This window comes from Peromyscus californicus, unplaced genomic scaffold (assembly GCF_007827085.1).
Source record: "Peromyscus californicus insignis strain IS unplaced genomic scaffold, ASM782708v3 Scaffold_11__1_contigs__length_118956290, whole genome shotgun sequence".
Lineage (NCBI taxonomy): Eukaryota > Metazoa > Chordata > Mammalia > Rodentia > Cricetidae > Peromyscus > Peromyscus californicus.
The window spans coordinates 45083393-45108917 of record NW_026294402.1 but is presented as its reverse complement, the minus strand read 5'-3'; the positions used below and the strand labels follow the sequence as shown (position 1 = coordinate 45108917).

The window sequence follows — 25525 nt, the reverse complement described above, 5'->3', positions numbered from 1 at the left end:
CCTGGGGTATGTAGCAAGGTTAAGCCATGTGACCTAGGGCTACATGTGATCCTTTCCCTAAGATAAAAATATATATTGCTAGGTGTGGTGGCACATACATGCCTTTAAAATCAGGAGGCAGAGGCAGGCAGACCTCTGAGTTTGAGACTAGCCTGATCTACATAGCAAGTTCCAGGCTAGCTAGGGCTATACCAGGTGAGACCCTGTCTCAAACAACAACAAAAACAAAGTCCCACGACCCCTGCCCACAGCGTAGGTCCTGTAACTGACATGAGCTGCAGCAGTGAAAACACGGAACACTCTGTTCTCATGCCAGTGGCATTGTAATAAATAGTACGGATTTATTTTTGACAAATTTTGCCGTAGTCGTTTCTGTATTAACCGATTCCGGAAGATTCAGGTATAATCGGTACTTCTCAGAGACCTCAATCAATAAGTCAACCTACAAATTAAAATCATGACAAATTAGAATCATGACAAGAGAAAACTGCATCCTAAAAGTGATGCCCAGAGACTACGACATTCACCGGTGAAGACCTAGTTCCTGCCATAGGACTTGCAGCAAGCAATAACATTGTGGATTCTTGAGCCTCTGATTACTAACAGGACACATCACATGTTAACTGGTAACAGCACCAGAAGTAGAGTGTTGCCATCGGAACATTGTGTTGCTGTCTTCGGATTTACCATCAGATGGCGAGGGCATGTCCTGGGGCCTGAGAGATAGTGATCCATGCTTCATAGTGACAATGCCCTTAGGGAAGCTAGCCCACTAATTCTGAAGGCAAATAAAGTACCCAGCTGATCTGTGCCTTTAGTAGTGGGAAACAATATTATTAACGTGTGCTTCTTATTGGGTACATTTCATAAGGTATTACAAAGAGGGAGTGGGTGCAGACAACTAGTTTATATGCAGCCTCAAAAAATGGAATTAATTCAGAAAAGTAAAATTAAGAAATGGTCATTAGCTATAATGGCTGATTGAGACAAAGGTTAAGTGTCATTTGTTTAAAGCCTCTGAGTGGGTTAAGGCAGATGTCAGTCAATCCTTACATTTGGCTAAGATGGCAGCAATTCAGTTTAAAGATATGAAGGCGCCACGATGGAACATGTTATTGTATGCATTAGCCTAAAAATTAATTTAAAAATAAAAAATAAAATTTAAGTTGGGTGGTGGTGGCGCACGCCTTTAATCCCAGCACTTGGGAGGCAGAGGCAGGCTGATCTCTGTGAGTTCAACACCATCCTGGTCTACAGAGAGAGTTCCAGACAGGCTCCAAAGCTACACAGAGAAGCCTTGTCTCCAAAAACCAAAATAAACAAGTAATAAATAAATGAAGTTTAGAGATGCTAGTCTTGGGAAAGAATTGTGGTCAGAGCAATGACTACAATCAGAGAACCAGTTACAATGGGCTAAAAGGAACTGTCTTCAAATTCTAAAGCATCCTGGCCCTCGGCATTCCATAAGCAGGTAACTCACAGAGCACTAAACACTCAAGAATGACATATTCTGTCATATTCCTTTTATATATATGACCAGTGTGGATGCTGAAACAGGAAAAACTTCCCCCAGATGGAGCTGAATATTGGTCAAACAATGGAGTAGGAAGGTAGGTAGTCAAAGGACGTTCTCAAGGCATCTAAACAAGAACATCCTCCACCTCCATGTAGGGCCTTTCACAGGATTTGCTTGCTAGAATTCCGGGATTGCTGCTCCCCAGTAACTAGACTTTTGGGGTCACTTCTGAGGTGAGACTTTTCTATCTCTCACCATATGGTGGACGGGGTTCACAATAGATTACTTAACTTGACATGTCATTGGTCTGGTTTAAAAGGAGAACACAGACCAGGCAGTGGTGGCACATGCCTTTAATCCCAGCACTCGGGAGGCAGAGGCAGGCAGTCTCTGAGTTCAAGGCCAGCCTGGTCCACAGAACGAGTTCCAGTACAACCAGGGCTACACAGAGAAACCCTGTCTTGAAAAACTAGAGATAGACAGAGACAGAGAACAGAGAGAGAACAGATTGTGATTAGGGTTGTTTTCCTCGAGGAATGAAGCAAATTGTCTCTGCCAGGACTACAGGACATCCCAATTATTTGCTCCTCTTCTGTAAGGTAAGATCATCTTATACATCTCTGCAATAAATATATCACTTTTTGTGATTCCCAGACCTACTGATGTTTTTGCCCTGTGATGTACTTGGGCTGATGGGGTGCAAGTAGAAGAGATACATGCTCTATATACATGGAAGTTTTAGGTCTATTACTTTGGGCAACTATTTCTGTGGCCCCCCACCATGAAAACGGCATATTTCAAGTCTCAGAATGTACAGTTAATGGGGCGCAGCAGGCCTAGTTAATATGCAGCCTGAGAAAATTACTGTAAGCTTCTGAAACTTAGGAGTTTGTTCCTAGTGCAGCATACTATAGATACAAATTTACTGTACAATCGACCCTCCGTCTGAAGGTTCTACATCTGCGGATGCAGCCTACCTTGTACTGGAAAAGCAGTTAGGCCTATAGTGATTGCATCTACACTGAACATGCAGCAGATATTTTTTCTTCCCATCATTCTGTAACTGGTACAAAGAGCTTGGCATCGTTCGGATCTGGTTTTTTGTCTGTTTGTTTGAGATAGGGTCTCTCTACATAGCCCTATCTGTCCTGGAACTTACTATGTAGGCCAGGCTGGCCTCAAAATCACAGTGATCTGCCTACCTCTGCCTCCTAAATGCTGGGATTAAACGCACCATCATGCCTGGTTATAGTTGGATCTTAACTGCCCCCCAAAGCTCCGAGGGTTTCCCCACTATAGACGTGCTATTGGGAGGTGCTGGGGCCTTTAGGAGGCGAGACTTAGTGCGAAGTCCTTGGGTCATTCAGGGTATTGGATTGTGGGACCCGGGACCTTTCCTTTATCTCCTGGCCTTGCTTTGTCATGATTTCCTGTCCCAATCTGCTTGATACTTCCGACACAGCCACCTAAACAAGGCTGGAAGATCATGACCCTCCCTAGCAAATATTTTCTTTAAAGTTATCTCACGTGTTTGTTATAGTTGTGCAAAGCTGATGCACAATCAAATTTACACAGCACTTACATGTTATTCAATGGCAGGAGTATCCTCAAGCACATGGAGGAGGTGCAAATGTTACTTGCAAACAATAAAAAACTGGTCATCAGAGGATCTTCTTATCTTCAGGAGTTCCTGAAAACAATCCCCCAGCAACACCACAGGACTACCACAGGATCTGCTTAACTTACCTCAGAAACACTAAGCTCACAGAGGGAGACTGAGTTAATCCCAGGTAACTGGATTTTCAGTTCAATTTTCAGAGGTTTCTCATTCTGATCCTTTACAACCTTTAATTCATAGGCTGGTTTCTTAACCTCCACCTGGATTTCAGAACTTGAAATCTCCTCTATAAGACACCGTCCTTTGCCCGATGCTGGTTTTTTTGTCAGCAGCACCTGAGGAAGGTGATTTGGTTCACTCTCAGCACTGCTCCTGATCTTTTCAAGAGTATCTTCTTTATGAAAGAAAAAAAAAAGGGAGGGGAATCACAACATACTATCAGGTTGTGAGCATTAAGATAGGTGGTGTTTACAGACATTTGCTGAAGCTGCCACTGAATTAGTTTAGAGCCAGGTGGTGGTAGTGTACGCTTGTAATCCCAGCACTTGGGAGGCAGAGGCAGGTGGATCTCCGTGAGCTCGAGGCCAGCCTGGTCTACACAGCAAGTTCCAGGACAGCCATGGTGGGTACACAGAGAAACCCTGTCTGGAGAAACTAAAAAAAAAAAAAAAAGGAATTAGCTTAGAAATGTAGTTCTAAGCATCTGAAGCAGAGCTGGGCGTGCAGCTCAGTGAAAGTTGCCTAGCATGTGAGGCTCTGGCTGGATTTGACTCTGGTGAAGTTAAACAGACCCAAAACACCCAGAACCTCAAGCCAAATAATTTGCTTGGGAATTCTGAAAGATTTTGACATCTTTCTGGCTACTGACATTTCTAATAATGTATATTTTTCTCTCTTTAAGTTTCTCATTCTTTTAAGATAGAGACTTCTGCTTTGAAAAATATACACAGGTTACAAAAGCAAAATCTGACATCAGCTTCTTTTCAGTTTACATTCATCCACTTACCAGTTCTCATTATCTCTTTGAAGCCTGTGAAGTCAGTTTTAATGCCCATCAGATTTTCTTTCATTCTCTGAATGTTTCCTTTTATTTTAAAGCTAGTAACACGGTATGAATGTGCGAGTGTGAAGTGGAGTCGCTCCTCAATGCAATGAATGGCCATTTTTATTAACTGATCTTTGATCCCTTGGTCTTTCTCTGCTGCTTGCAGAACACCAGGGTTGTAGGCAACATCAATGACTGTATAGGAACCTGTGTGGAATTCAGAAGAGAGCTTGTTTCTATAAGGATTCTTGTCAGGCAGTATACTAACCCACATTAGAAAGTTAGAAACCACAAATCCCATCCCTGTGTTTTTAGAGCAATCACAGCAGCACTATGCTAAACCAGCAGTGGCTGGTCCTGAAAGGAAGCTGACACAAAATTACCTGCAGAAGAAATAGTTTATTAGAGAAAGGGCTTTGAAGTGAGATGAGAGGAAAAGCCTTAGACAAGAACACCGCAGTAGATGGAGATCTAAGCCCAATGGAGCCTTAAAGGGAACTACTGACTTCCCTTTAAAACTTGGAGAGGAGCTTCACAGAGTGAGAATGAGAGGTAGTGTGGGAGAGAAGGCTAGCTGCCATAAGAGAGATGGGGACAGGATAAGGGGTTCTTCAGAGAACAGCTGCAGGACACTTCCATGAGCAGAATCCCCTGAGGACCAATCCAAAGAACAAAAGAAAAAGCTGACTTTTTATGATCTTTTAACAGTGACAGTAATGTTCAGCTGGAACCTGCAGCTCACCCCTGCATGATCTGGGAAACCCCATTCTCTCTCTCTCTCTCTCTCTCTCTCTCTCTCTCTCTCTCTCTCTCTCTCTCTCTCTCTCTCTCTCTCCCTCCCTCCCTTCCTCCCTCCCTCCCAACCCTGCCCATTCAGAGAGTCTCTAAACAGAAGGCACCAACAAGCCCAGTTCTGCATTCTTGGCGGCTACTGCAGCTTCCTCCCCTGAAGTTGCCAGCTGCCCAAGTCCCCACCTAAAGCGCTCAGCTTTTGACCACACTTGGGCACAACCCAGCTTGTGGTGGACACATCATCACCCCTTGCCTACAACCTATAAACTCTCCCTGCTTTTGTTTGTGAAGCTTCTCTAGCCTCGATCTCTGGGACTGGAGAACTCCCCTGGGAGTTGCTTTGCTTAAATAAACCTGTTATACTTTTTTGATTCGGCTTGATCTGGCTTACTGTGTCAGTGGAGAAACCTATTATGGGGGGGGGGGGCAGAAACCCTATTAAGTTTCACATCACATAATTTACTTCAGTACATATTCACATAATGTACTTCAGTACATGACATCATGGAAGAGCCAGGTGATCATGAATTGAAAGCTGTCAAGTCACAGAACAGACTGAGTATTTTTATTTCTTTTTATGTGCATTGGTGTTTGTGGTGATATTGTGTTCCCCAAAATATTGTGCACCCTAATAAACTTATCTGGGGTCAGAGAACAGAACAGCCACTAGACATAGAGGCCAGAAAATGGTGGCACACACACCTTTAATCCTCTCACTTGGGAGGCATAGATCCATCTGGATCTTTGTGAGTTTAAAGCCACACTGGAAACAGCCAGGCATGGTCACTCACACCTTTAACCCCAGGAAGTGAGCCCTTAATCCCAGGAAGTGATGGCAGGAAGCAGAAAGGTATTTAAGGTGTGAGGACGAGATAGCTAGAGGCTGGTTAAGCTTTTAGGCTTTTGAGCAGCAGTTCAGCTGAGATTCATTCTGGATGAGGATTCAGAGGCTTCCAGTCTGAGGAAACAGGATCAGCTGAGGAATTGGCAAGGTGAGGTAGCTGTGGCTGGTTCTGTCTCTCTGATCATTCAGTGTTCACCCCAATACCTGGCTCAGGTTTGTTTTTATTAATAAGAACTTTGAAGATTCGTGCTGCAGGTGTTTTGCCTGCATGTATGTCTGTGTGAAGGTGTCAGATCCCCAGGAACTGGAGTTACAGACAGTTGTGAGCTGCTCTGTGGGTGCTGGGAATTGAACCATGGGTCCTCTGAAAGTGCAGCCAGTGCTTTTAATTGCTCAGCCATCTCTCCAGCTCCCAAAGATTGATATTTTTTTTTGAGATAGGGTTTCTCTGTGTAGTTTTGGTGCCTGTCCTGAAACTCGCTCTGTAGACCAGGCTGGCCTCGAACTCGCAGAGATCCTCCTGCCTCTGCCTCCCCAGTGCTGGGATTAAAAGGCATGAGTCACCACTGCCTAGCTCCAAAGACTGATTCTTAACTCTGTATCAGAGAGAGCTGTGGGAGGCATAGCCTGATTTGCGCTGTAGGATATATAAATGCAGGTTCCTGTTCTAACACATAATATACATTAAATTCCAATTCTATATTGGCATTACTATGTAGGTTGAAAGATCATATTATTAGAAATCATATTAAATATGCATGCAGTACACTAACTTGTCATTAATTATATTAACACCAAATGAAATATTTTACTTAAAATGTTTTTATCTGGGCGGGCGGTGGTGGCACACACTTTTAATCCCAGCACTTGGGAGGCAGAGGCAGGCAGATGGATCTCTGTGAGTTTGAGGTCAGCCTGGTCTACAGAGCGAGTTCCAGGACAGGCACCAAAACTATACAGAGAAACCCTGTCTTGAAAAAAACCAAAAAACAAAACAAAAGAAAGAAAGAAAGAAAGAAAGAAAGAAAGAAAAGAATATTTTTACCAAGTAAAATCTGGTCTATGAACATGTTCAATAAAAAATTCACACATACTTTCTTTAATCCTTTATACCTGATGCCTCAGAGAAATCTTCTGGTCTGCCAACATATATAGGTACAGGATGAGTGGCTGATTGGGGAGCCGGGATCCTTTTCCATTGACATAGGTTGATAAAAAGTATTTTTTCTTTTGGTTTCTAGAAAGTGAATAATTTTGATATTGTCAAACAGTTTTTTTAAATGAAATTTGATGATAATATCCTGAATGCAAGTCATCACATTTTTTCAGGCCTTCCCACATGTTAGGCAACTGCCCTTGCCCACGCACTCTTTGAACCCATGTGTAGCTAGAGTTTTCCTGCCTGGCCCACAGTCAGGACAAATCTCTCTCACCTGCCAGTCCCACAGCCGCTCAGACCTGACCAAGTAAACACAGAGACTTATATTGCTTACAAACTGTATGGCTGTGGCAGGCTTCTTGCTAACTGTTCTTACATCTTAAACTAATCCATTTCTATTAATCTATACCTTGCCACATGGCTCGTGGCTTACTGGCATCTTCACATGCTGTTTCTCATCTTGGCGGCTGGCAGTGTCTCCTGACTCAGCCTTCCACTTCCCAGCTTTATTCTCTTCCTTGTCCCGCCTATACTTCCTGCCTGGCCACTGGCCAATCAGTGATTTATTTATTGACCAATCAGCAACACACTTGACATACAAACCATCCCACAGCACCCATGCACACACATAAAATGTAATAAAAATATTTTTACAAACTTAATTCATTATATCACTATTTTTCTACCTTACAGAGCAAGAAGGTCTCATTTGGATATTTCTGAAATACCAAGTATGAATTTCTCATTTTTACTCCTTCAGTGAAATCTTCCACACTGTTTCATTTTCTGTTTAGAGAGGCAATTTTAATAAACTTCTCTTGTGTTAAAGTAGCACTTGAGAAGGGTAAGGTATTCTTTAGTTACACTGGAGTAGTTTTATTGAGTACCTATCATCCCTTGCACCAACTCTACATACTAGAATCTTGGTCTGTAGGCAGAGTTGTGGTTCTGGGTCGACACAGAGCTCTTTTCCATCTTTCAGCTCCTGCTCAATGAAGTTCTTGTAGCGCTCAGGATCATTTTCAGCCAAATCATCGAGCATATTCCAGAACTGAGAAATCTGGGTGAGAAGACCCTTTGAAGATGCCTTCATGATTGGTAATGAGATAGGCCTCTAGAACCTGTGGAAAGATATGACTTGAGAAAAGATGTGTCTGTGTGGCTATGGCCTTACTTCCTCTTTCAAGGAAGGAGGAAGGCTTTTGGATTTGTTTTGGGGAAGTTCTCAACTGTTCTTACTTCCTATGTCTAAAAGATTGCACACCCACTCTGCTTTACCTTGACTCTTCTACAGTCTGTAAGTCTAACCACTTCCTAAATTCCCACCACGTTGTACCTGTCCCTTTCTCTGGTCTTCACAAACACAGTGGGAGCAGAAAGGTCCTTTTAAGTCTTGTTTTTCTTGGTGATCTTGTTCAAATAGTTGGATATTGGCTGACTTGTGCCTCCCAGTCCTGAAAGAGTGAGGTGTGTGTGTGTGTGTGTGTGTGTGTGTGTGTGTGTGTGTGTGTGTGTGTAGGGGTGAATGGGGAGAGAAAGAAAGAAACACATAGAGCCACATTAATTCTCAATATAGCAGTTAACAGTAGGAACACTGAGCCGGGCAGTGGTGTGCACACCTCTAATCCCAGCACTCGGGGAGACAGAGGCAGGTGGATCTCTGTGAGTTCGAGGCCATCCTGGTCTACAGAGCGAGTACCAGGGTTACATATTGAGACCCTGTCTCAAAAAAACCAGTGTGTGTGTGTGTGTGTGTGTGTGTGTGTGTGTGTGTGTGTGTGTGTGTGTGTGTGTGTGTGTGTGTGTGTGTGTGTGTGTGTGTGTGTGTGTGTGTCGGGGGCGGGGGCGGGGGGTGGGGGAGAGGAGTAGGAACACTGGAGCCAGTATGCTTAAGTTCTTTCTAACTCCAGGCAGCTATGTTGCCTTGAGCAAACAATGTATATATACACTTATTCTTCTCAAAATGAAGATGAGGATTAAGAACGCTAATATTTAAAGCTGGAACACTTATAAACAATATGTGAGAGTAGTATCCTAAGATCGCATCATCACCCTCCTCCCGCAGCGGAGAAGTGTCCCAGAAGGTCCACAAAATTTTTAAGAAGAGGTTTAGAGTCTTAAAATCATGTATTAAGGTTAGATTTAATAAACAACGAACGCACAGTTAATCCAAAAGTGGGGTAACCCACCTCTTCACTCAGTTCGGAGACAAACCGCGACTCCCGTTACCATGGTAACCAGGCCGGGTACAACATCTAACTGGGTCCGGCGAGTGCAAAGTAGAGCTGCGTCTCTACATCCAGTTCCGGGATCTTTCCTCCGGTGCCGGACAAGCTCCTCAGCGGGGCCGTCCGGCTTCTCTCTCAGAAGAGTGCCGGCTTCCTTCCTGCACCTGTCAGCTTCCCCGGCCACCCGCGAACCCGCTCTGTGGGAGTCCCCGGTGGGAAGGAAGCGTTTCTCGGGAGCACGACTTCCGGCCCGGAAGGAAGCCGCCGCCTTTTCTCCCACCCCGCCACGCGAGGCTGCGGCGCACGGTATGGGTGTGTTTGTGTGTGTTTGTGTGGGGAGGGCGTTTGGAGGGAAGGCTGCCGGGAGCGCCAAGGCCGCGGCGGGGCAGGGCGCCCGCTGACAGACATGGGGGTGTTCTGTCCGACTTCCCCTTGGAAACCTCAAGCTCCCCCTCAGGCACCCTAGACGCTTCCCGGGTCCCAACGGAAGGCCATACCCATGCCCCGTGTCCCCATTCTGTCCCGGGAGTGAAACCGAGCCGCCGGGCGCCGTCCCAGCCCAGCGCGAGCGGGGCATGCCCGCCCGGGTCCGCCCGCAGGCCGCGTTCCGCGCCTGCGCCCGCTCTGGCCTGGGTCCCGGAGAGAGAGCCGCCGGGCGGGCTCGGCTGGGGGAAGGCAGCCGTAGCCTGGGCCTCGGGTGAGGAGGGCACTGTAACCGGTGGGAAGGCTGCGTTTTCACGAAGGACTCGGGTGAAGCTGCAGAGCTGCCTTTCAGCCCTGACTCCTTGGCTTCCTGGGTCGGAGGAGATCTTGTAATGGAGTGGTTCTTCGTCTCACACTAACAAGATGCCTGATTTCCTCAGGATTGAGGGGTGAGTGAGCATCGGGACGGTGGCACCAAGCCCCTGGTAGCTGCACATGTGAATATCGTTGTTTTCTGGGTTTTGGAAAGTTCCAAACGATGTAGGAAACAAAATGTCCTGAATAGAGATATTTAGGTCATCTAACAAATTTTTAGAACTGTTTTTATTACTGTTGACATATGTGATGTTGATACCTGCAAATCTAGATGTTTACTTAGTTGCAAGCTAATTTTGGGGAGTCTGAGATTTGATTTCCAACCTAGACACTGACATACAATCCTTTGCCTGGATCTCTTCGGCCTGGGGGCGAATTATGACTTTAAGGATCTTTATTTTCAAAACAGGAGTGGGGATATAGCCCAAACTCCGAGATCCCCACAGGTTCAAACCACAGCCCACTGAAAATGTTTGGGGAATCAGATTGCATCCATACCTATTACGTACATACCTTTCCCCCTACTGTCATTATTTCTAATCTGCATAGTAACATATTTACATAAGATTTGCATAGTTTTGGGTGTGACAAGTAATCTAGATCCCCTCACCTACCCTAAGTGTGGAAGTGCATGCCTGTTGTCTCTGAACTTAGAAGGTGGAGGATCAAGGCTAGCTGAGGCTAGTTGAGACCCTGTCTCCAAAAAAAGTCATAATTTATATGCAAATACTACACTATTCTAAATGATAGACGGGCACCCTAGGATTATTTTGTGTGTGTGCATGTATATGTTAAAGGGGGACTGAATCCTGGTTGGCTATTGTGTAGGCAAATGCTCTATCATTGAACTATATCCTCAGCCCACCCATGGATTTTGTTACCTTTAGGGGCCCTGGAACGAATCCCCCCATGGATCTTCAGGGACTCCTTGACTCTTAAAACATAGAGACTTACAAGGACTAAATAAAATGGTGCTCATAGAAGCCATTTTGAGCGGCTTTCTGCAATTGTAAAGACTTTCACTGTACATTATCCTCTCTCACCCTTCATTTGCTGTAGTCGTGCATCTTAACAGTGAAAGGAAAATTCTCCCTTAGGTTCTGTGTCTTCTAAGTTCAGTTATTTTTTTCCCTTTACCTTTTGTTTCGTTATAATTTAATAAAAATAAATTTATTACGGGGCTGGAGAGATGGCTCAGTGGTTAAGAGCACCGCCTGCTCTTCCAGAGGACCTGGGTTCAATTCCCAGCACCCACATGACAGCTCACAACTGTCTGTAACTCCAGTTCCAGGGGACCTGACACCCATGGCAAAACACCAATGCACATAAAATAAAGTTTAAAAAAAAAAGCTGTCTGTTAAAAAAAATTTATTACAAATTATTGATTCATTTCAGATTAAAGAATGTCACGGGTTCCATTGGGGAAAGTCCTCCTGAGGAATGTCATCCGGCATACAGATGCTCACAATAAGGTAGGTGATACAATCTAGTCATCAACATTTCTTGAGAGTATCCAGTAAACTATGAATTATGTTGGGAGATAGCAAAGATGTAATTTGAAAAGTACTATATCATGAAGATAGTTACAAAGTGTGTTAGAGCACCCAGGAAGGAATAAAGAAATTTGCCTTGGGAAACTAGAAAGAGTTCACAGAATGAATGGTATTGGAGTTGCTGATATTTGAACTTGTTCTTGATGAATAAAATTTACTGGATGCATTACTAGACTGAGAGCACCATGCACTAATACAGGCAAAATATCAGGGGCTGGTGATGTATCTTAGTGATAATGTCTCAAATATTATTAAGGACCAGCCTTAAAAATCTTCTTCCAGGGGCTCGGAAGAGAGGCTCCAAATGGCTAGAATTATTTTCTAGAAATGAACCAAGCTCTTTGTCCATCTACTTTATTCCTCTGGGATAAAATCCTGTCTACACAGCTTCAGTTCTGTTCTCGTGCCTATCTCCTTTCTTGCCTGATTTCTCTCTACCTTTATCTGCTGGCCCTTCTAAGTTCTATCTTAATTCTCTCATCTTAGTTCTGCCCCGTCTTGGTCTTTCTCATCTTGTTTTTCCCCATCTAGCTCTTCCTCATCTTTCATCTCATTGTTCTAGTTCTCTAGTCAAAGTTCTCTCCAGTCAAAATCCTCAAAAAATCCTCTCTATGTCTGAGGTTTACAGTTATATACTCATACAATAGCAGTGCTCTAGCTAAAGCAAGGTCACCAGGCTTGAATTCTTACAGGGTCATAAAGACAGACAAGAGTTTTCCTTAGGTAGTAACCGTCAGGCTTTCTTTTACAACCCAAAAGGGGAGTGGTAAAGGAGGTGGTCCACTAAGAGCTAAAATCGGTTAATATATCAGAAAAAGGGAATTTATATGCTCAAACAACATTTCTAGGTGTGGTTAGGTAAATGTTAGGAGTCTATAATGTTAGTATAAATACCACTAAGGCTGTATAAGAAAGGAGGGTCTGAGCTTAATGTACCTCAATTCAGGAGATTGTTTAGCCTTGGATGCTTGATAGATATTTCAGATAAAATACACTGTTATGACTTCTTGGAAGTGTACATAGCTTACAAGGAAATCATTACAGTTATCGGCTAATATGTATACAAAAGCTAAAATATCACTAAGACTTCTTAAGCCATGGCTTGACCTTCCTTGACTTATCCAAGTAGCAGCTTTTGTGATAGTAGCTGTTTTCCTGTGGCTTACAGCAGTGATGCCTCATATATGCAAAATCCTTCATTTCATCCACACCCCTCAAGCATTAATCACTTGCGGCAAGAAATTATATGCATCTAGAAAATAGAAGATATAGGGCTGGTGACAGAAAATAAGGCCCAAGTGGCAAATTAGATTGTTTGTATGAAACTTAGGAGATAAACTTTCTCTTCTGGGCAATAAAGAAGTCTTTTGAGGAGTGGTATCTTTCATGTGTCATACTTGTAAGTGTTGTTTTACACCTTGAGGGGAGGAGATGGTATGATTGCCATACGTTCAAAGACAAATGTGTACGTTTAGACAGATGATTTTGTCGGTGTGGTAGGAAATAGAAGACAGAGAGAAGTACTGTGGAGGATGATTGGGTAACTGACGTCCTAGGTGAGTGGGGCTGAGGTTTGGATGGAAGTGTAGCAGGGATGAAGAGGAGCTTGGGCTGATGGGATGGTGGTGACCACCTTCTGTGACTGGGCAGGTAGTAATTAAGAACAAGAGTGACAAGAGGGCAAACATGGGAGATGCAGGTAGTTTGGTTCTGAATGTATTTATGATAAGGAACTTGGAGCAAGGAGAAGACTGGAGCTGGAATAAAAGTGTGGGGATTTAGACAGTCACCTAAGAGTGTACCTCTAATGAAAAGAAGGACAAGGGGTTGGGGTTTAGCTCAGTGGTAGAGCGCTTGCTAGGCGCAAGGCCCCAGGTTCAGTCCTCAGCTCCGGGGGAGGGGGGGGAAAGAAAAGAAAAAAGAAAAGAAGGACAAGACCCTCTTGTTCAGTTTCCTTCAGCAAACTACTCCTGGCTTGATCATTACTAACACTGTCACTGCCATATTACTTAGGGTGATGAGTACTGGGATTGAACCTGGGAGACAGGATCACTAAGCTTGTTATCTAGCTGGTTTTGATCTCACTCCATAGTCCAGGCAGGGTCTGGACTTCTTACTTCTGCAGTAGCTATGATTACAGACTCATGTGCAGCTGTCACCTGAGTTTCTCACTGCGGATGCAGGTATGATAGTTACCCATGCTACCTATTGTAGATGTAACCAACCTTCTTATTAAATAAGAAACACAGAACCAATGCAAAGAAGAAAGCCAAGAGGTCAGAGCTAAGAGCTAAAACCTTACCCTTCCTCCTGCGGTGGTCCTACCTCTCCGAACCAGAGCTACCCCTGTGTTAAAGTCTTTATATAGAGTTCCTGTTCTGCCTTCTCATTGGTTGTAAACCCAACCACATGACTGCCTCCTCACGGCCTGTCTGTATAGGCCTCCAGGTTTTCCATGATTGGTATTGATTAAAGGCATGTGTATCCAATAATGGCTGTATCCCTGAACACACAGAGACTTACCCAGCTCTGCCTACCAAGTGCTGAGATTACAAGCGTATGCTGCCACTGCCCTGCTTTCCTATGGCTTGCTAATAGCTCTGACCCCCAGGCAACTTTATTTATTAACCTACAAATAACATTTTAATACAAATAAAATATCACCATAACCTATATAGTTGGGTTAACTCTACTTGTAGTTGTCTAGGGACCTTGTATTTGAGAGGGACAGCTAAAAGGAAGATAATTCTGGCATAGGTTTAACCCAGTTGTTCAGGAGGACTTAGAGATAAAATTCACTTATGTTTTTGGCAATTGTCATCTGCTTCTCAGTCACTTTTCTGGTTACTATGTTGTTTTGTTTCTGACAAGAATTTTTTTTTTTTCCAAACAGGGTTTCTCTGTGTAGCCCTGGCCATCCTGAAACTCACTCTGTAGACCAGGCTGGCCTCGAATTTACAGAGATCTGCCTGTCTCTGCCTCCCAAGTGCTGGTATTAAAGGTGTGTACCACCCCCACCTGGCCTGACAAGAATTTTAATGTGAACCAGGTATGATGGTGCATGCCTGTAATCCCAGTACTTAGGAGACAGAGACAGGAAATTTGCTGAAGTACATGACTTGCCTGTTCTATGTGGCAAGAAACAGAAAACAAACAAACATAAAGAGGCCGGAGAGATGGCTGCTTTTCCAGAGGACCTGGGGTTTGAGTCTCAGCTCCTACATGGTAGCTCACACCATCTGTATCTAGTTCCAGGGAATCTGACATCCTCTTCTGGCCTCTGTGGGTACTGCATGCACAGACAAAACATTCATTCACATAAAGTAAAATAATACAAATGTTAAAAAGCAAAACAAGCCAGGCGTGGTGGCACACGCCTTTGATCCCAGCACTCAGAGGCAGAGGCAGGCGGATCTCTGTGAGTTCAAGGCCAGCCTGGTCTACAGAGTGAGTTCTAGGACAGCCAGGACTACACAGAGAAACTCTGTCTCGAAGAACCAAAAAAAGCAAAACAAAATGGGGTGGGAGGATGGCACAGGTAAGAGCATTTGCTATATGAGCTTGATTGCCCAAGTTTGATCTCTAGAACCCATGTGGAGCCAGATGCAGTGATGAAAGTATGTAATCCCAGTACTCCTACAGCAGCATGGGGTAGAGATGAGGAACTGACCGGAAGCTCAGGGCCAGCGAGTCTGGAGTATATAGTGTAGCAGCAGAAAACAAGCGAGACCCTACTCAATAAGTGGAAGTCAGGAACCAGCTTCTGAAGGTTATCTCTGACCCCCACGTGTGTGCCCTTTCTCTTTGCCTCTGACTCATACACACACACAAAGTAAATAAAAATCTATATCTACCCACCTATCTATCCATCCGTTCTGTTTTCTTAATGTAAAAAGAGACCGTGCCTAGGGAATTTGCACACCTGTCCCTGCTGGGTCTTGTGCACAGGCCTATAATCTCAGCCATCCAGGAGGCCAGGGCTAGGCTGGAGGGTCACAAGTTGAAGGTCTGCCTAAGTAATTTAGATTTTGTCTGAAAACATCAACACAAAATAATCCACTACCAACAAGAACAATAAAAAACAAAACCAAAGGCAGGGACTGGGAAGGGGTACCAGGCCAGTGGTATAGTGTGTACTGCACTGAGAAACAAAACTAAGGAAACCTGTGTTTCACCAGGCGGTGGTGGTGCACGCCTTTAATCTCAGCACTCAGGAGGCAGAGGCAGGTGGATCTCTGAGCTCAAGCCCAGCCTGGTCTATAGAGCAAGTTCCAGGACAGCTAGAGCTACACAGAGAATCCCTGTCTTGAACACACACACACACACACACACACACACACACACACACACACACACACACACCCCACCCCCCGCCGCCAAAAAAAAGAAAACCTAATTGTTTTTAAAAAGGTGTTGGTAAGGTCCCTGTGCTGCTGCTACTGCTTTGTGAAATATTCTAATGGTACCTGCTTTACTTTCCTATAAGATCTCTTACTGTTGTGATCATGTTGTATCTCAGAAACACGTAGGGCTATTATTTTCTGATTGCAGCAAGATTTTAAATTGATGAGGTAATTAGTGTGTCTATTCAGGGGTTCAAGAACCTCTGTTGCTGCATAATTTTAGATTTACTGCATTAGACTGTTTAGTCACTTTTTGTTGTTGTTGTTTTTCGAGACAGGGTTTCTCTGTGTGGCTTTGGAGCCTCTCCTGGAACTCACTCTGTAGACCAGGCTGGCCTTGAACTCACAGAGATCTGCCTGCCTCTGACTTCCTAGTGCTGGGATTAAAGGAGTGCACCACCACCACTGCCCGGCTGTCACTTTTTAAACTTCTTAGAGAAACCAGAATTTGTTTTCCAGATCATAGCCCAGTCTGTACCCCATAGTTAGGGCAATTCCTTTTTTGTAATGCAAAGTGCTGTTTTCAGTGACTTATTTTTGTTTCTTTCCTTTTTGAAAACGTCTAGATTCAGGAGGAATCTGACATGTGGAAAATCAGAGAACTAGAGAAGCAAATGGAGGATGCTTACCAGGGGACCAGAAGGAACACAGTACCCAGCAGCTCAAGGTGAAGTGTGCCTCTGAGAACCAAAAATAACTCTCTTTTTTCAGAAGTACTAACTTTAGCTTTAAAAATTCTAGTATGTTAAGGATAGATGAATTCAGTTCAGCAAATTAAGCCTTCCTGGTTTCCTAAGTTTAGGTCCAAGCATAACAATGGTTGTGATAACATGACTACACTATACTAGTTTTTTTCCATTTTTGATTCTTTTTTATTTTCCCTGCTCCCCCAAGACAGGGTTTCTCTGTGTAACCCTGGCTGTCCTAGAACTCACTCTATAGACCAGACTGGCCTCAAATTCAGAGATCTGCCTGCCTCTGCCTGCTGAGTGCTGAGATTAAACCTGTGTGCCACCACCACCTGGCTTTCTACACTAATTTTCAACGGAGAATTAAAAAATTCTCCTTGGATTACTGTAAAATTTAGGTTTTATGGATTCTAACTTTGTCTAATGGCTTTTAAGATTTTCTACTGGAGTGTTTTTCTTTCTTTTTTCTTTTGTCTTATAAAAATTATATTATTTGCTGGGCATGGTACCTCATACCTTTAATTGTAGCACTCAGGAGGCAGAGGCAGGTAGATCTCTGTGAATTCGAGGACAGCCTGGTCTACATCCAGGCTAGCCAAGTTTACAAAGAGAGACCTTGTCTCAAAAAACAAAAACAAAACCAGTTTATTGTGATGGCAACTTTGTGTATGATGTGTGAGTATATATGATGTGCCAAAGTGTACACATGGAAGTATAAGCACAACTTTCAGGAGTTTCTTCCTACTGTGGGTTCTGGGAATAGAACTCAAGTCATCAGACTTTCCAGGCAAGCACTCACTTTTAGCTGCTTAGCCCTCTAGCAATCCCTGGAGTCTTATAATTAATTTAGTCAGTCATACTGTTCACCCTTTAGTCTGTTAGAGCCTTTAAAAAATTATTTATTTTATTCATGTATATGTGTCTCTGTGCCTGTTGGTGTCTGCAGGGGGCAGAAGAGAGCATTAGATGCCCTGAAGTTGGGCAGTTGTGAGCTCCTGACATGAGTGCTGGAATTTGAACTAGCACATCCTCTGCAAGAGCAGAAAGTGCTCTTAACCACTGAGCTAGCTACCCAGCCCTATACTTCTTTTAAAAGCCACATTTACTCACTGTCTTTGCCAGGAGGTCAATGGGCTTTCCTATTTTCTTTGTGTATTTGAGTGTGACTGGGTGTGGTACACACTTTTAATCCTAGCACTCAGGAGGCATAGGCAGGTGGATCTGATTTTGAGGCCAGTCTGGTCTACAAATTGAGTTCCAAGACAGGTAGGGCTGTTACACAGAGAAACCCTGTCAGGAAAAAAAAAAAAATTGAGTGAATATAAAGGATTATACAGGCTTGACTGTGTTCTATGGGAGGTATAGGATGTATGAATAATTAGGAATATCTCTAGGGCCTTATATGGCCTTAAGTACAGGAAGTGGGTATGTGAGATAGGTCATAATCTTGATTTCTTTCTTTTTTTTTTTTTTTGGTTTTTCGAGACAGGGTTTCTCTGTGTAGCTTTGCGCCTTTCCTGGTCTCGCTCTGTAGACCAGGCTGGCCTTGATTTCTAAAACTACCTAGAGAAATCATTAAAAGAAAAAAGAATTGTAAGTCAGTGTGTCTGTAGAGTATATGGACTTTGGTGTATTACTGGCTAAGTATGACTGGTATCACTGTTATGTGGTGCAATGGTAGTGTTCCCAGCACGTTCCATGAGTTTTGTTTATAGTGCTCCATAAAGTCGCATCACAGATTACTTTTAAATCTAAATGTTTGTCTTTTTTCATTTACAGTCGGATGAGAAGTGATGGTTTTGATGAAGAAAGTCAGAGAGACTACTGGAGGCCAAGGAGTGAAATTCCTGGGGCCCTGGAAGATGATTTTCTTAAGGCTAAATCCTGGAACAAGAAATTATATGATTATGAATCCAACATGCCAGATAGGTTTGTGACTACATTCTTATGACCCCTAATGATATTTGGCCAGAGAATATCTATTTCTTGAAATTGCCCTAGGGTTAGAGAGATGGCTCAGTGGTTAAGAGCACTTGCTGCTCTTGCAGGGGACCCATGTTGGTTCCCAACACCTATAAGGCAACTTACAACTGTCCATAACTCCATTTTCAGGGGATCTGACACCCTCTTCTGACCTTTGGGGCATAAGGCATGCCTGTAATGCACATATATAAAGGCAGGCAAGACACTCATACACATAAAATAAATATAAATAATTCTTCAAAACAGATTGTCCCATAAAAGCTTATAGGTTAGTATGCATAGCAGCAGTACTTATAATGGCTAAGAAGTGAAATCCAAATGCTGTGCCTAATGAATGCATAAACAGAATATAGCTTTCCATATAGGGGAATAGTACTTAGTGGTAAAAAGGGATAAGTACTAATTATACATGCATAACCTTGAAAACCTTAAAAATGGTGAAAGAAGTCAGATACAAAGGCCACATGCTCTATGATTCTGTTATGTGGTGTGTCCAGAATGGATAATCCATAGAGACAGAAAGATTAATGGTTGCCTTGGGCTGCAGGCTCAGCACTTAAAAAGGACAACTTTCTTGGCATGTGAATCACTTCTCAGTATCTCTAGAATGTCCCAGTGTAGATAACATGTTATAAAGTAGTTTGGGAAAATGATTTCACTGATAGAGTTCTTTAGTTGTCTCCTCAAGAACAGATGCAAGCTTTCAAGTGAACAGTACATCCTGTGTCTGAGATGATAGTATAGAAGTAGTTGTTACCTAGTTATTGTGTGGTTTTACTTTGCCCCCTTTTCCTGTGTTCTCTGTGTATATATGTGTGTTCATGCAGTCCAAAACTAATTCTGTTTTAATTTCCAAAATTGATATGCATTGCTTCATAAAAATACATGTATTATGTCATTTTACAGATGGGGTCACAGTGGTTATAAAGAGTTGTATCCTGAAGAGTTTGAAACAGACAGGTAGGTAAATACACTTACTAGAAACACAAAACCAAACACCTAAGATAAATGCAAAATTGTGCCATAAGTAGAGTTCCTAACATTTACAGAAGATTAACTTGCCACAGAAAATATAACCAGAACCTGGAATGGTAATGCATGGTTATAGTCCCAGATGCTCAGGAGCCTGAAGCAGGAGCATGGCTTGAGTCTAGGAGTTTGAGGCCAGCCTGGGACATAATGAAGTCTTGTCTCCAAAACAAAGAAAACAAGTGGAATTAGTTGGGAGGCAATCCTATGTGCCTTTCCTGATTGAAGTTTGATGTTCTGTCAGCCTAAGGACTTTAGAGACGAATTGTGCACCATCCTCTGTAGTGAACATGTTCAAAGATGCTTGAAACCATAGATATTTTACATCCTCTGTCTATCTACCTATCTTCCATATCCTATTCTTTTCTTATACACAATACTTATTAAAATCTTTTTTTCACTTTAAGGACGTATCTTCCTGCTTCTTGCAGCCATATCTTAATTGTCAGCATCATGCTTGTGCTATAAATAAGCTATACCACACAGTGGATCTGATAACCCAGATGGCTGGTAACTAGCCACAGGGATGATTCAGGTATGAGGTGGGACACAGTGGAACAGTGAGGAATTTCACCCTGCCATTCAGAATGACATGCAATTAAAGTCTTAGGAACTGTTTCTGGAACTGACCACAGGTGACTGGAAATCAGAGAAAATGAAACTATAAGGGAGCACTGGTATTTAGTATTTCATATGTAACTCAGCATGGCAGATCAGGAGTTTGGTTTTTTTTGACAGGATTTTCTATAGCTCAAGATGGCCTCAAACTTGACATGTAGCCAAGAATGACCTTGAACTCCTGGCTCTCCTGCCCCTACCTTCTAAACATTGGAATTACAGGTATATGCCAGTATGGTTAGTTCAAATTAGGATTTTAAAGATGAGGAAATAAAACATTGTGAGAATAATAAAATAGAAACTTCACAGTAACATTCTCAGAGTGTTCATATTTATTTTTTTTTGACAGTCTCTTTTTGTAGTCCTGGGGGCCTAGAACTTGCTATGTAGAGCAAGCTGTCCTCAAACTTGGGAAGTCTTCTTGCTTCTGCTTTCTGAGTGCTGGGATTATAGCTGTGCATCACCATACCCAGCTCCAAGTTCTGATTTAAAGTTCAGATGTTAATAATTTAGTGCAGAATATTAAATATAAATGTACCTTTTCTTTCTTCCATAAAAGTTTTGTCTTCACTTTTTCTTAGTAGTGACCAGCAAGACATTACCAATGGGAAAAAAACATCTCCCCAGGTGAAAGCATCTGCCCATGAATCCCGAAAACATAAGAAGTCAAAGAAATCCCATAAAAAGAAGCAGAAAAGACGGTCCCACAAAAAACAGAAGAAAAGCAAAAAGGAAGTTACGGACATAGCAGCAGATTCCTCAAGGGAGTTCTCAGAAGAAACTGGAGCTTCTAGTACCAGGAAAAGGAAGCAACCACACAAGAGCAAGAAAAAATCCAGGAAAAAGTCTCCTAAAAAATCTTTACCTTTAGGGAGAGAAAGTGCTACTTCCCAGTCGGATGATTCAGCAGCTAGCAGTTCTGAGGAAATGGAGGAAAGAGACACTAAGAAAACCAAAAGGAAAAAGAAAGAGAAAAGTGTTCATGTTCCTGTGGCTAACCCTGAAGTGCAGGAGAGGACAAGTAAGCGCAGGAATTGGAAGGTGGCTACGGATGCAGGGTCTGCTGAAAGCTCCGAGGATGACTGAGTGGGAAGGTTGCAGTCCTGCCTCCCACAGACTCTGGTCATCTGCAGTTCTGTATAATGGGGGTTTGCCAGCAACTCCGACAGCACAGGAGTCGGAGGTCGGAGGTCAGAGTTGACCTGCCATAGGTCCCTTTTTTCCCTCTTTTGGATTGTTAGTCTCTATCCCCTTTTGTTGTTAATAGGGAATCTGGTATTTTGTTAAGGTTTCTTAAAGAGATTATTTTTTGCAATTAATTATTTAGGGTAGAATACCTATACAGCAAATTAAAGAACCCAGAAAGCTGAAATCAGAAATAATCTGGGTATACCAATTGGAATGTTAGATTTGGGGGAATCAAGGGTCTGGGATGAAGGAGGAGGATTGAAGTAGTGCTAGATAGAATAGTTTGACAAGGAAACACTTGCTATTTATACAGGAGGTGTCCTGACTTCAGCTTTGGTGCTTTGATTCTTCTAGAGTTGGGTCCTACAGGTATCTAATTTACTTAGTGAGGAAATGGGTATAAGAACAAACCTTTTCCCTTCAGGGTAAGATCCACAGATGACTGCTAAGGAACGTAGGGCTTTCTGCCTAATTTCCCTGCTGGTCAGGGGCTACAGCTACATTTAGTATAACCCAAACATAACAGTAACTGGATAGTAATTGGTTTTCTAGTTCCATTGCTTTATATTGCCTAAAATGGGCTCATGTTTGAAATTATTTGTTCAGTTGTCCTCTCAAATGGAAAGAATTAGGAAGTAGTCACATTGCCAATGATGCTTTCAAAGAGATTCAGGGCAACAGCCATCTAAATGTCTCTTTTCTTTGCCGAGTTGGGGATTGAACGAAGGCCTTGCATACATTAGGCAAGTGCTCTACCACTGAGCCATACCCCCATCCTGTCGTTCACTTATTCTATTAATGAGTTTTTGATTTTCCCTGAAACCAGCTGAATCAGTTCCAAAATGAAACACACTTCTCAGGGACATACCCACTTCTTCCCAGTCTGACTTTGTGTTACGATTATCAATAACATATTATTTCTCCCTGCTATACTGTGATCCTGATATTAAAAGAAACCAAAATACCACTGAAAAGTGGCTGGTAGAACAGTTGACTTTTCATTAAGAGGAAAGATAAAGTGACATTGTCAGGGTTTTTGTTTTTGAGGTTGTCACTTTTGGTACTGAGTATAAAGCACAAAAACTCATACCTAAGACTGTGGGGGTCATGGTTCTGCCACTAATTGATTGAGTTCTACAGCAGGTTAAATTAACCTCCCTGGCCTTACTTTTTGCATGTGTAATACAAAAATACTTCATGGTTAGCATGACAGACACCAGCAATAGAATACTACTATGCTGACTCCCATGAAGTGGCATTTTATAGTTCTAACTAAATTTGTGCTCTTTATGGAACATACTTCTAATAAAGTGCTTGTTTTTAAAATACATAGTTGGCCAGATGTGCCCTATCCCTTGATTATAAGCAGGTGCTACCTTTTGGGATATTGAAACACTATTAACTTTGGTACTCAAATGTCAACGTTCCATGGTATGTTTTTTCCTTGGGTTTAGTGGAGGTTTAATGGGAGGAGAGTCTAGTTACTACCTCATAACCTTCTTGAAGCAAGTGAAATCTTTGTTGGAAGCAGTTTTGGGCATGTATTTTTAAAGCGGTTTTGTGCTACAAAAGTACTGATTCTAAGCACAGATTTGGGAAGATGGTCCTGCAGAATAAGGCACTTCCAAGAAGTTGGTTCTGTTTGGGTCTTGACCTTACCTTCCTCCCATACTAACAGGCTTTTCTTGTCCCCAAGGAATGCACATTTTGCCTGATTATTTTTTTACCCCCTCACCCCCAACCATGTTCATCTTTTCTTTGTCATATAAGCAATAAAATTGTTTTTTGTTCTAAACCTTTCTTACCCCTAAATTCCCTAACATGCCTTAGGCTAAGGCTTTGATGGTTCCTCTAATCCCCTTGAAGATGGCTTAGGGTGGCTTTTCAAAACCTGTGATCTCCCATTTGCACTACCAGCCATGGAACACTTCTTTTTAGTGTTCTGTCAATCAGAGATCTCTATGTTGATTCCTAAACTAGGACTTAGAAGAAAAAGAATTGGAGACTTCACATTTATTAACTGGTGTGATACAACCTGGAATTATTGAATTCCAATAAATAAAATTTCACTTTTGGACATTTGATCTGTTACTTTTTAGCACCAACAGATTTAGTAACTGCCTGATGCTAACCTGACACGTTGACAACTCTTTCTCCAGTGGCCATTCAATCTGCTTAGTAACAAGTCTTTTGGGTCTTCTGTCATTCTGAGGTTCGGCCTACTGCCCTCCTTTCTGTACGATCTGGGCAAACCGGCCGGTGATGGCAAGAGTAGTGTCAATGAAGCGGTCCACACAGCTGGAGAGGCAGTTTTCAGTGCGGGAGTCTAGCCGATTCCCTGGCTTCTCCACACATTTGTCCCAACATAGTTCCATGAAGTGATGCACCTAAGAGGAGAGAAAAACCTTCATCACTGGGGTCTGTAGATACCTGTAGCTGGAGAGCTTCTCTCCAGGTCCCACCAAGCCCCGCAGTCCCACAACCCATGTATAAAATAATCACTCAGACGCTTATATTACTTATGAACTGTATGGCCGTGGTAGGCTTTTTGTTACCTACTTCTATCTTAAATTAACCCATTTCTATTAATCTATAAGTTGCCATGTGGCTTGTGGCTTACCGGTACCTTACATCTTGCTTGTCATGGCGGTGGCTGGCAGGTCTCTCTCCCCCAGCCTTTCATTTCCCAGAATTCTCTTCTTTCATTGTCCCGCCTATACTTCCTGCCTGGCCACTCGCCAATCTGTTTTATTTATATAGAGCAATATCCACAGCAGATACCTTATTTCTTCTGTGACTTGATAAAAACCACTTTTAATAGCATATCATGGGATCACTTTGGGGTCTACTCTACCAATAATTTCAATAATTCCAATAATTCCTCATCCTTATACACAGTAAATCCTCATTAGAATTCATACTTTAATAATTCTCTTTTTCAAGACAGGGTTTCTCTGTGTAGCCATGGCTGTCCTGGAACTCGCTCTGTAGACCAGGCTGGCCTTGAACTCAGAGATCTGCCTGCCTCTGCCTCCATAGTGCTGGGATTAAAGGTGCGTGCAACCACCGCCCGCCCACAATCCTCAAAGCAACTAGCACTATTATAAAATGGGAAGAAGTCAAGATACTGATTTCTCCAAACCGAGCATAGTTTGGGATTGTATCTAAGGACACGTAGTGATATTACTTGAAAAGCTAAGTACTAAGTAAGTAGTCAGTTTTGGGTTTTTTTTTTTTTTGGTTTTTCGAGACGGTTTCTCTGCGTAGCTTTGCACCTTTCCTGGAACTCGCTTTGGAGACCAGGCTGGCCTGGAACTCACAGAGATCCGCCTGCCTCTGCCTCCCAAGTGCTGGGATTAAAGGCGTGCGCCACCACCGCCCAGCCAGTAGTCAGTTTTTGAAAGGATAACTATGAGTAGTTCCAAGGTCAGCAACAGTTAACATCCTGGTTTGAAATGCGCCTGAAAACTCCAAACTGTCTCAAGCGAGTCTACACTGATTGTTGCAGCGCTCACCTTTAATAACGATCATCACTTCCAGTATCACATGATCCAATGCAGAGAGGCAGCGGGCAACAACGAACCCAGAACTCAAGGTGGGGACCGGTGTCTTCCCTACCGGCCCTTGAACCCCAAGGTCAGAACCTAGAGACTCCGAATGCCACTCGCGACCAGTGGCCGCCTAATATGACCACCATGCTCTTCTGTCGCCCAAACCTCCCCCCACAACCCGCTTTACACCTCTTTCCTCCCACGCAGAGCTAGTCTCACGGACACTGAGCGCCGTAGGCCACCAGGCGGGAGGAGCAGCCGGCATCCAGCATCGAGTGGGCCCGCTGTGCCGCAGTGTCCAGAGCTCCGTGGGTGCCCGGGGCCTGCGCCTCACCCTCCTTTCCTTGTTCCTCATCCTCGTACCTGCGCAGTGAACTGCGCCTTCTGCTGCTCCGCGGCCACCAGACGCTGTAACTCCGCTTCGTCTGCTTCCCCAAGCTCGGCCATTGTCAGCTTGAGTGACTCCGCGGGTGTGCGCACGCGCGGTAGCAGCGCGCCGCCTTCCGGCTCA

At 43.3% G+C, this 25525-nt stretch overlaps 3 protein-coding genes across 6 annotated transcripts; 1 reads left to right on the top strand and 2 right to left on the bottom strand.

Moving 5' to 3' along the window:
- Positions 1-287: 287 nt before the first annotated feature.
- Pih1d2 (PIH1 domain containing 2) lies at positions 288-9276 on the bottom strand. The gene is made up of 6 exons (XM_052760085.1): positions 9164-9276; positions 7891-8095; positions 6929-7052; positions 4141-4386; positions 3263-3528; positions 288-442 (listed from the first exon to the last, which is right to left on the bottom strand). Exons 2-6 carry the CDS (start codon positions 8065-8067, stop codon positions 308-310), a joined length of 948 nt encoding a protein of 315 aa, XP_052616045.1. The 5' UTR covers positions 8068-8095; positions 9164-9276; the 3' UTR covers positions 288-307.
- A 118-nt stretch (positions 9277-9394) lies between these two features.
- On the top strand, positions 9395-23540 carry Nkapd1 (NKAP domain containing 1). Of its 3 annotated transcripts, none has more exons than XM_052760101.1 (6): positions 9395-9508; positions 11396-11472; positions 16523-16623; positions 18425-18574; positions 19535-19588; positions 20857-23540. In XM_052760101.1, exons 2-6 carry the CDS (start codon positions 11404-11406, stop codon positions 21359-21361), a joined length of 879 nt encoding a protein of 292 aa, XP_052616061.1. In that variant the 5' UTR covers positions 9395-9508; positions 11396-11403; the 3' UTR covers positions 21362-23540. The 3 variants fall into 3 exon arrangements, with proteins under 3 accessions (XP_052616061.1, XP_052616065.1, XP_052616056.1); XM_052760105.1 differs by lacking the exon at positions 9395-9508 and adding an exon at positions 9515-10074 and having other exon boundaries at positions 20860-23540; XM_052760096.1 differs by lacking the exon at positions 9395-9508 and adding an exon at positions 9515-10074.
- Timm8b (translocase of inner mitochondrial membrane 8 homolog B) lies at positions 21082-25514 on the bottom strand. 2 transcript variants are annotated; one of them, XR_008222805.1, is made up of 3 exons: positions 25378-25514; positions 23596-23850; positions 21082-21194 (listed from the first exon to the last, which is right to left on the bottom strand). XR_008222805.1 is itself a non-coding variant. In XM_052760122.1 (2 exons), exons 1-2 carry the CDS (start codon positions 25459-25461, stop codon positions 23683-23685), a joined length of 252 nt encoding a protein of 83 aa, XP_052616082.1. In that variant the 5' UTR covers positions 25462-25514; the 3' UTR covers positions 23462-23682. The 2 variants fall into 2 exon arrangements, 1 of the variants encoding a protein (XP_052616082.1); XM_052760122.1 differs by lacking the exon at positions 21082-21194 and having other exon boundaries at positions 23462-23850.
- Between the last annotated feature and the right edge of the window lie 11 nt (positions 25515-25525).

Excerpts from the sequence above, each read along its gene's own strand:
- Timm8b (XM_052760122.1), bottom strand. The coding sequence starts at position 25,461 with ATGGCCGAGCTTGGGGAAGCAGACGAAGCGGAGTTACAGCGTCTGGTG. Across the intron at positions 23,851-25,377 it reads AGGCGCAGTTCACTGCGCAG|GTGCATCACTTCATGGAACT; the intron begins GTACGAGGATGA and ends CTCTCCTCTTAG.
- Pih1d2 (XM_052760085.1), bottom strand. The coding sequence starts at position 8,067 with ATGAAGGCATCTTCAAAGGGTCTTCTCACCCAGATTTCTCAGTTCTGG. Across the intron at positions 3,529-4,140 it reads CAAAGAGATAATGAGAACTG|AAGATACTCTTGAAAAGATC; the intron begins GTAAGTGGATGA and ends TCTTTCATAAAG. Across the intron at positions 443-3,262 it reads GTGAGCTTAGTGTTTCTGAG|GTTGACTTATTGATTGAGGT; the intron begins GTAAGTTAAGCA and ends TTTAATTTGTAG.
- Nkapd1 (XM_052760101.1), top strand. The coding sequence starts at position 11,404 with ATGTCACGGGTTCCATTGGGGAAAGTCCTCCTGAGGAATGTCATCCGG. Across the intron at positions 16,624-18,424 it reads ACAGTACCCAGCAGCTCAAG|TCGGATGAGAAGTGATGGTT; the intron begins GTGAAGTGTGCC and ends TTTCATTTACAG. Across the intron at positions 18,575-19,534 it reads GAATCCAACATGCCAGATAG|ATGGGGTCACAGTGGTTATA; the intron begins GTTTGTGACTAC and ends GTCATTTTACAG.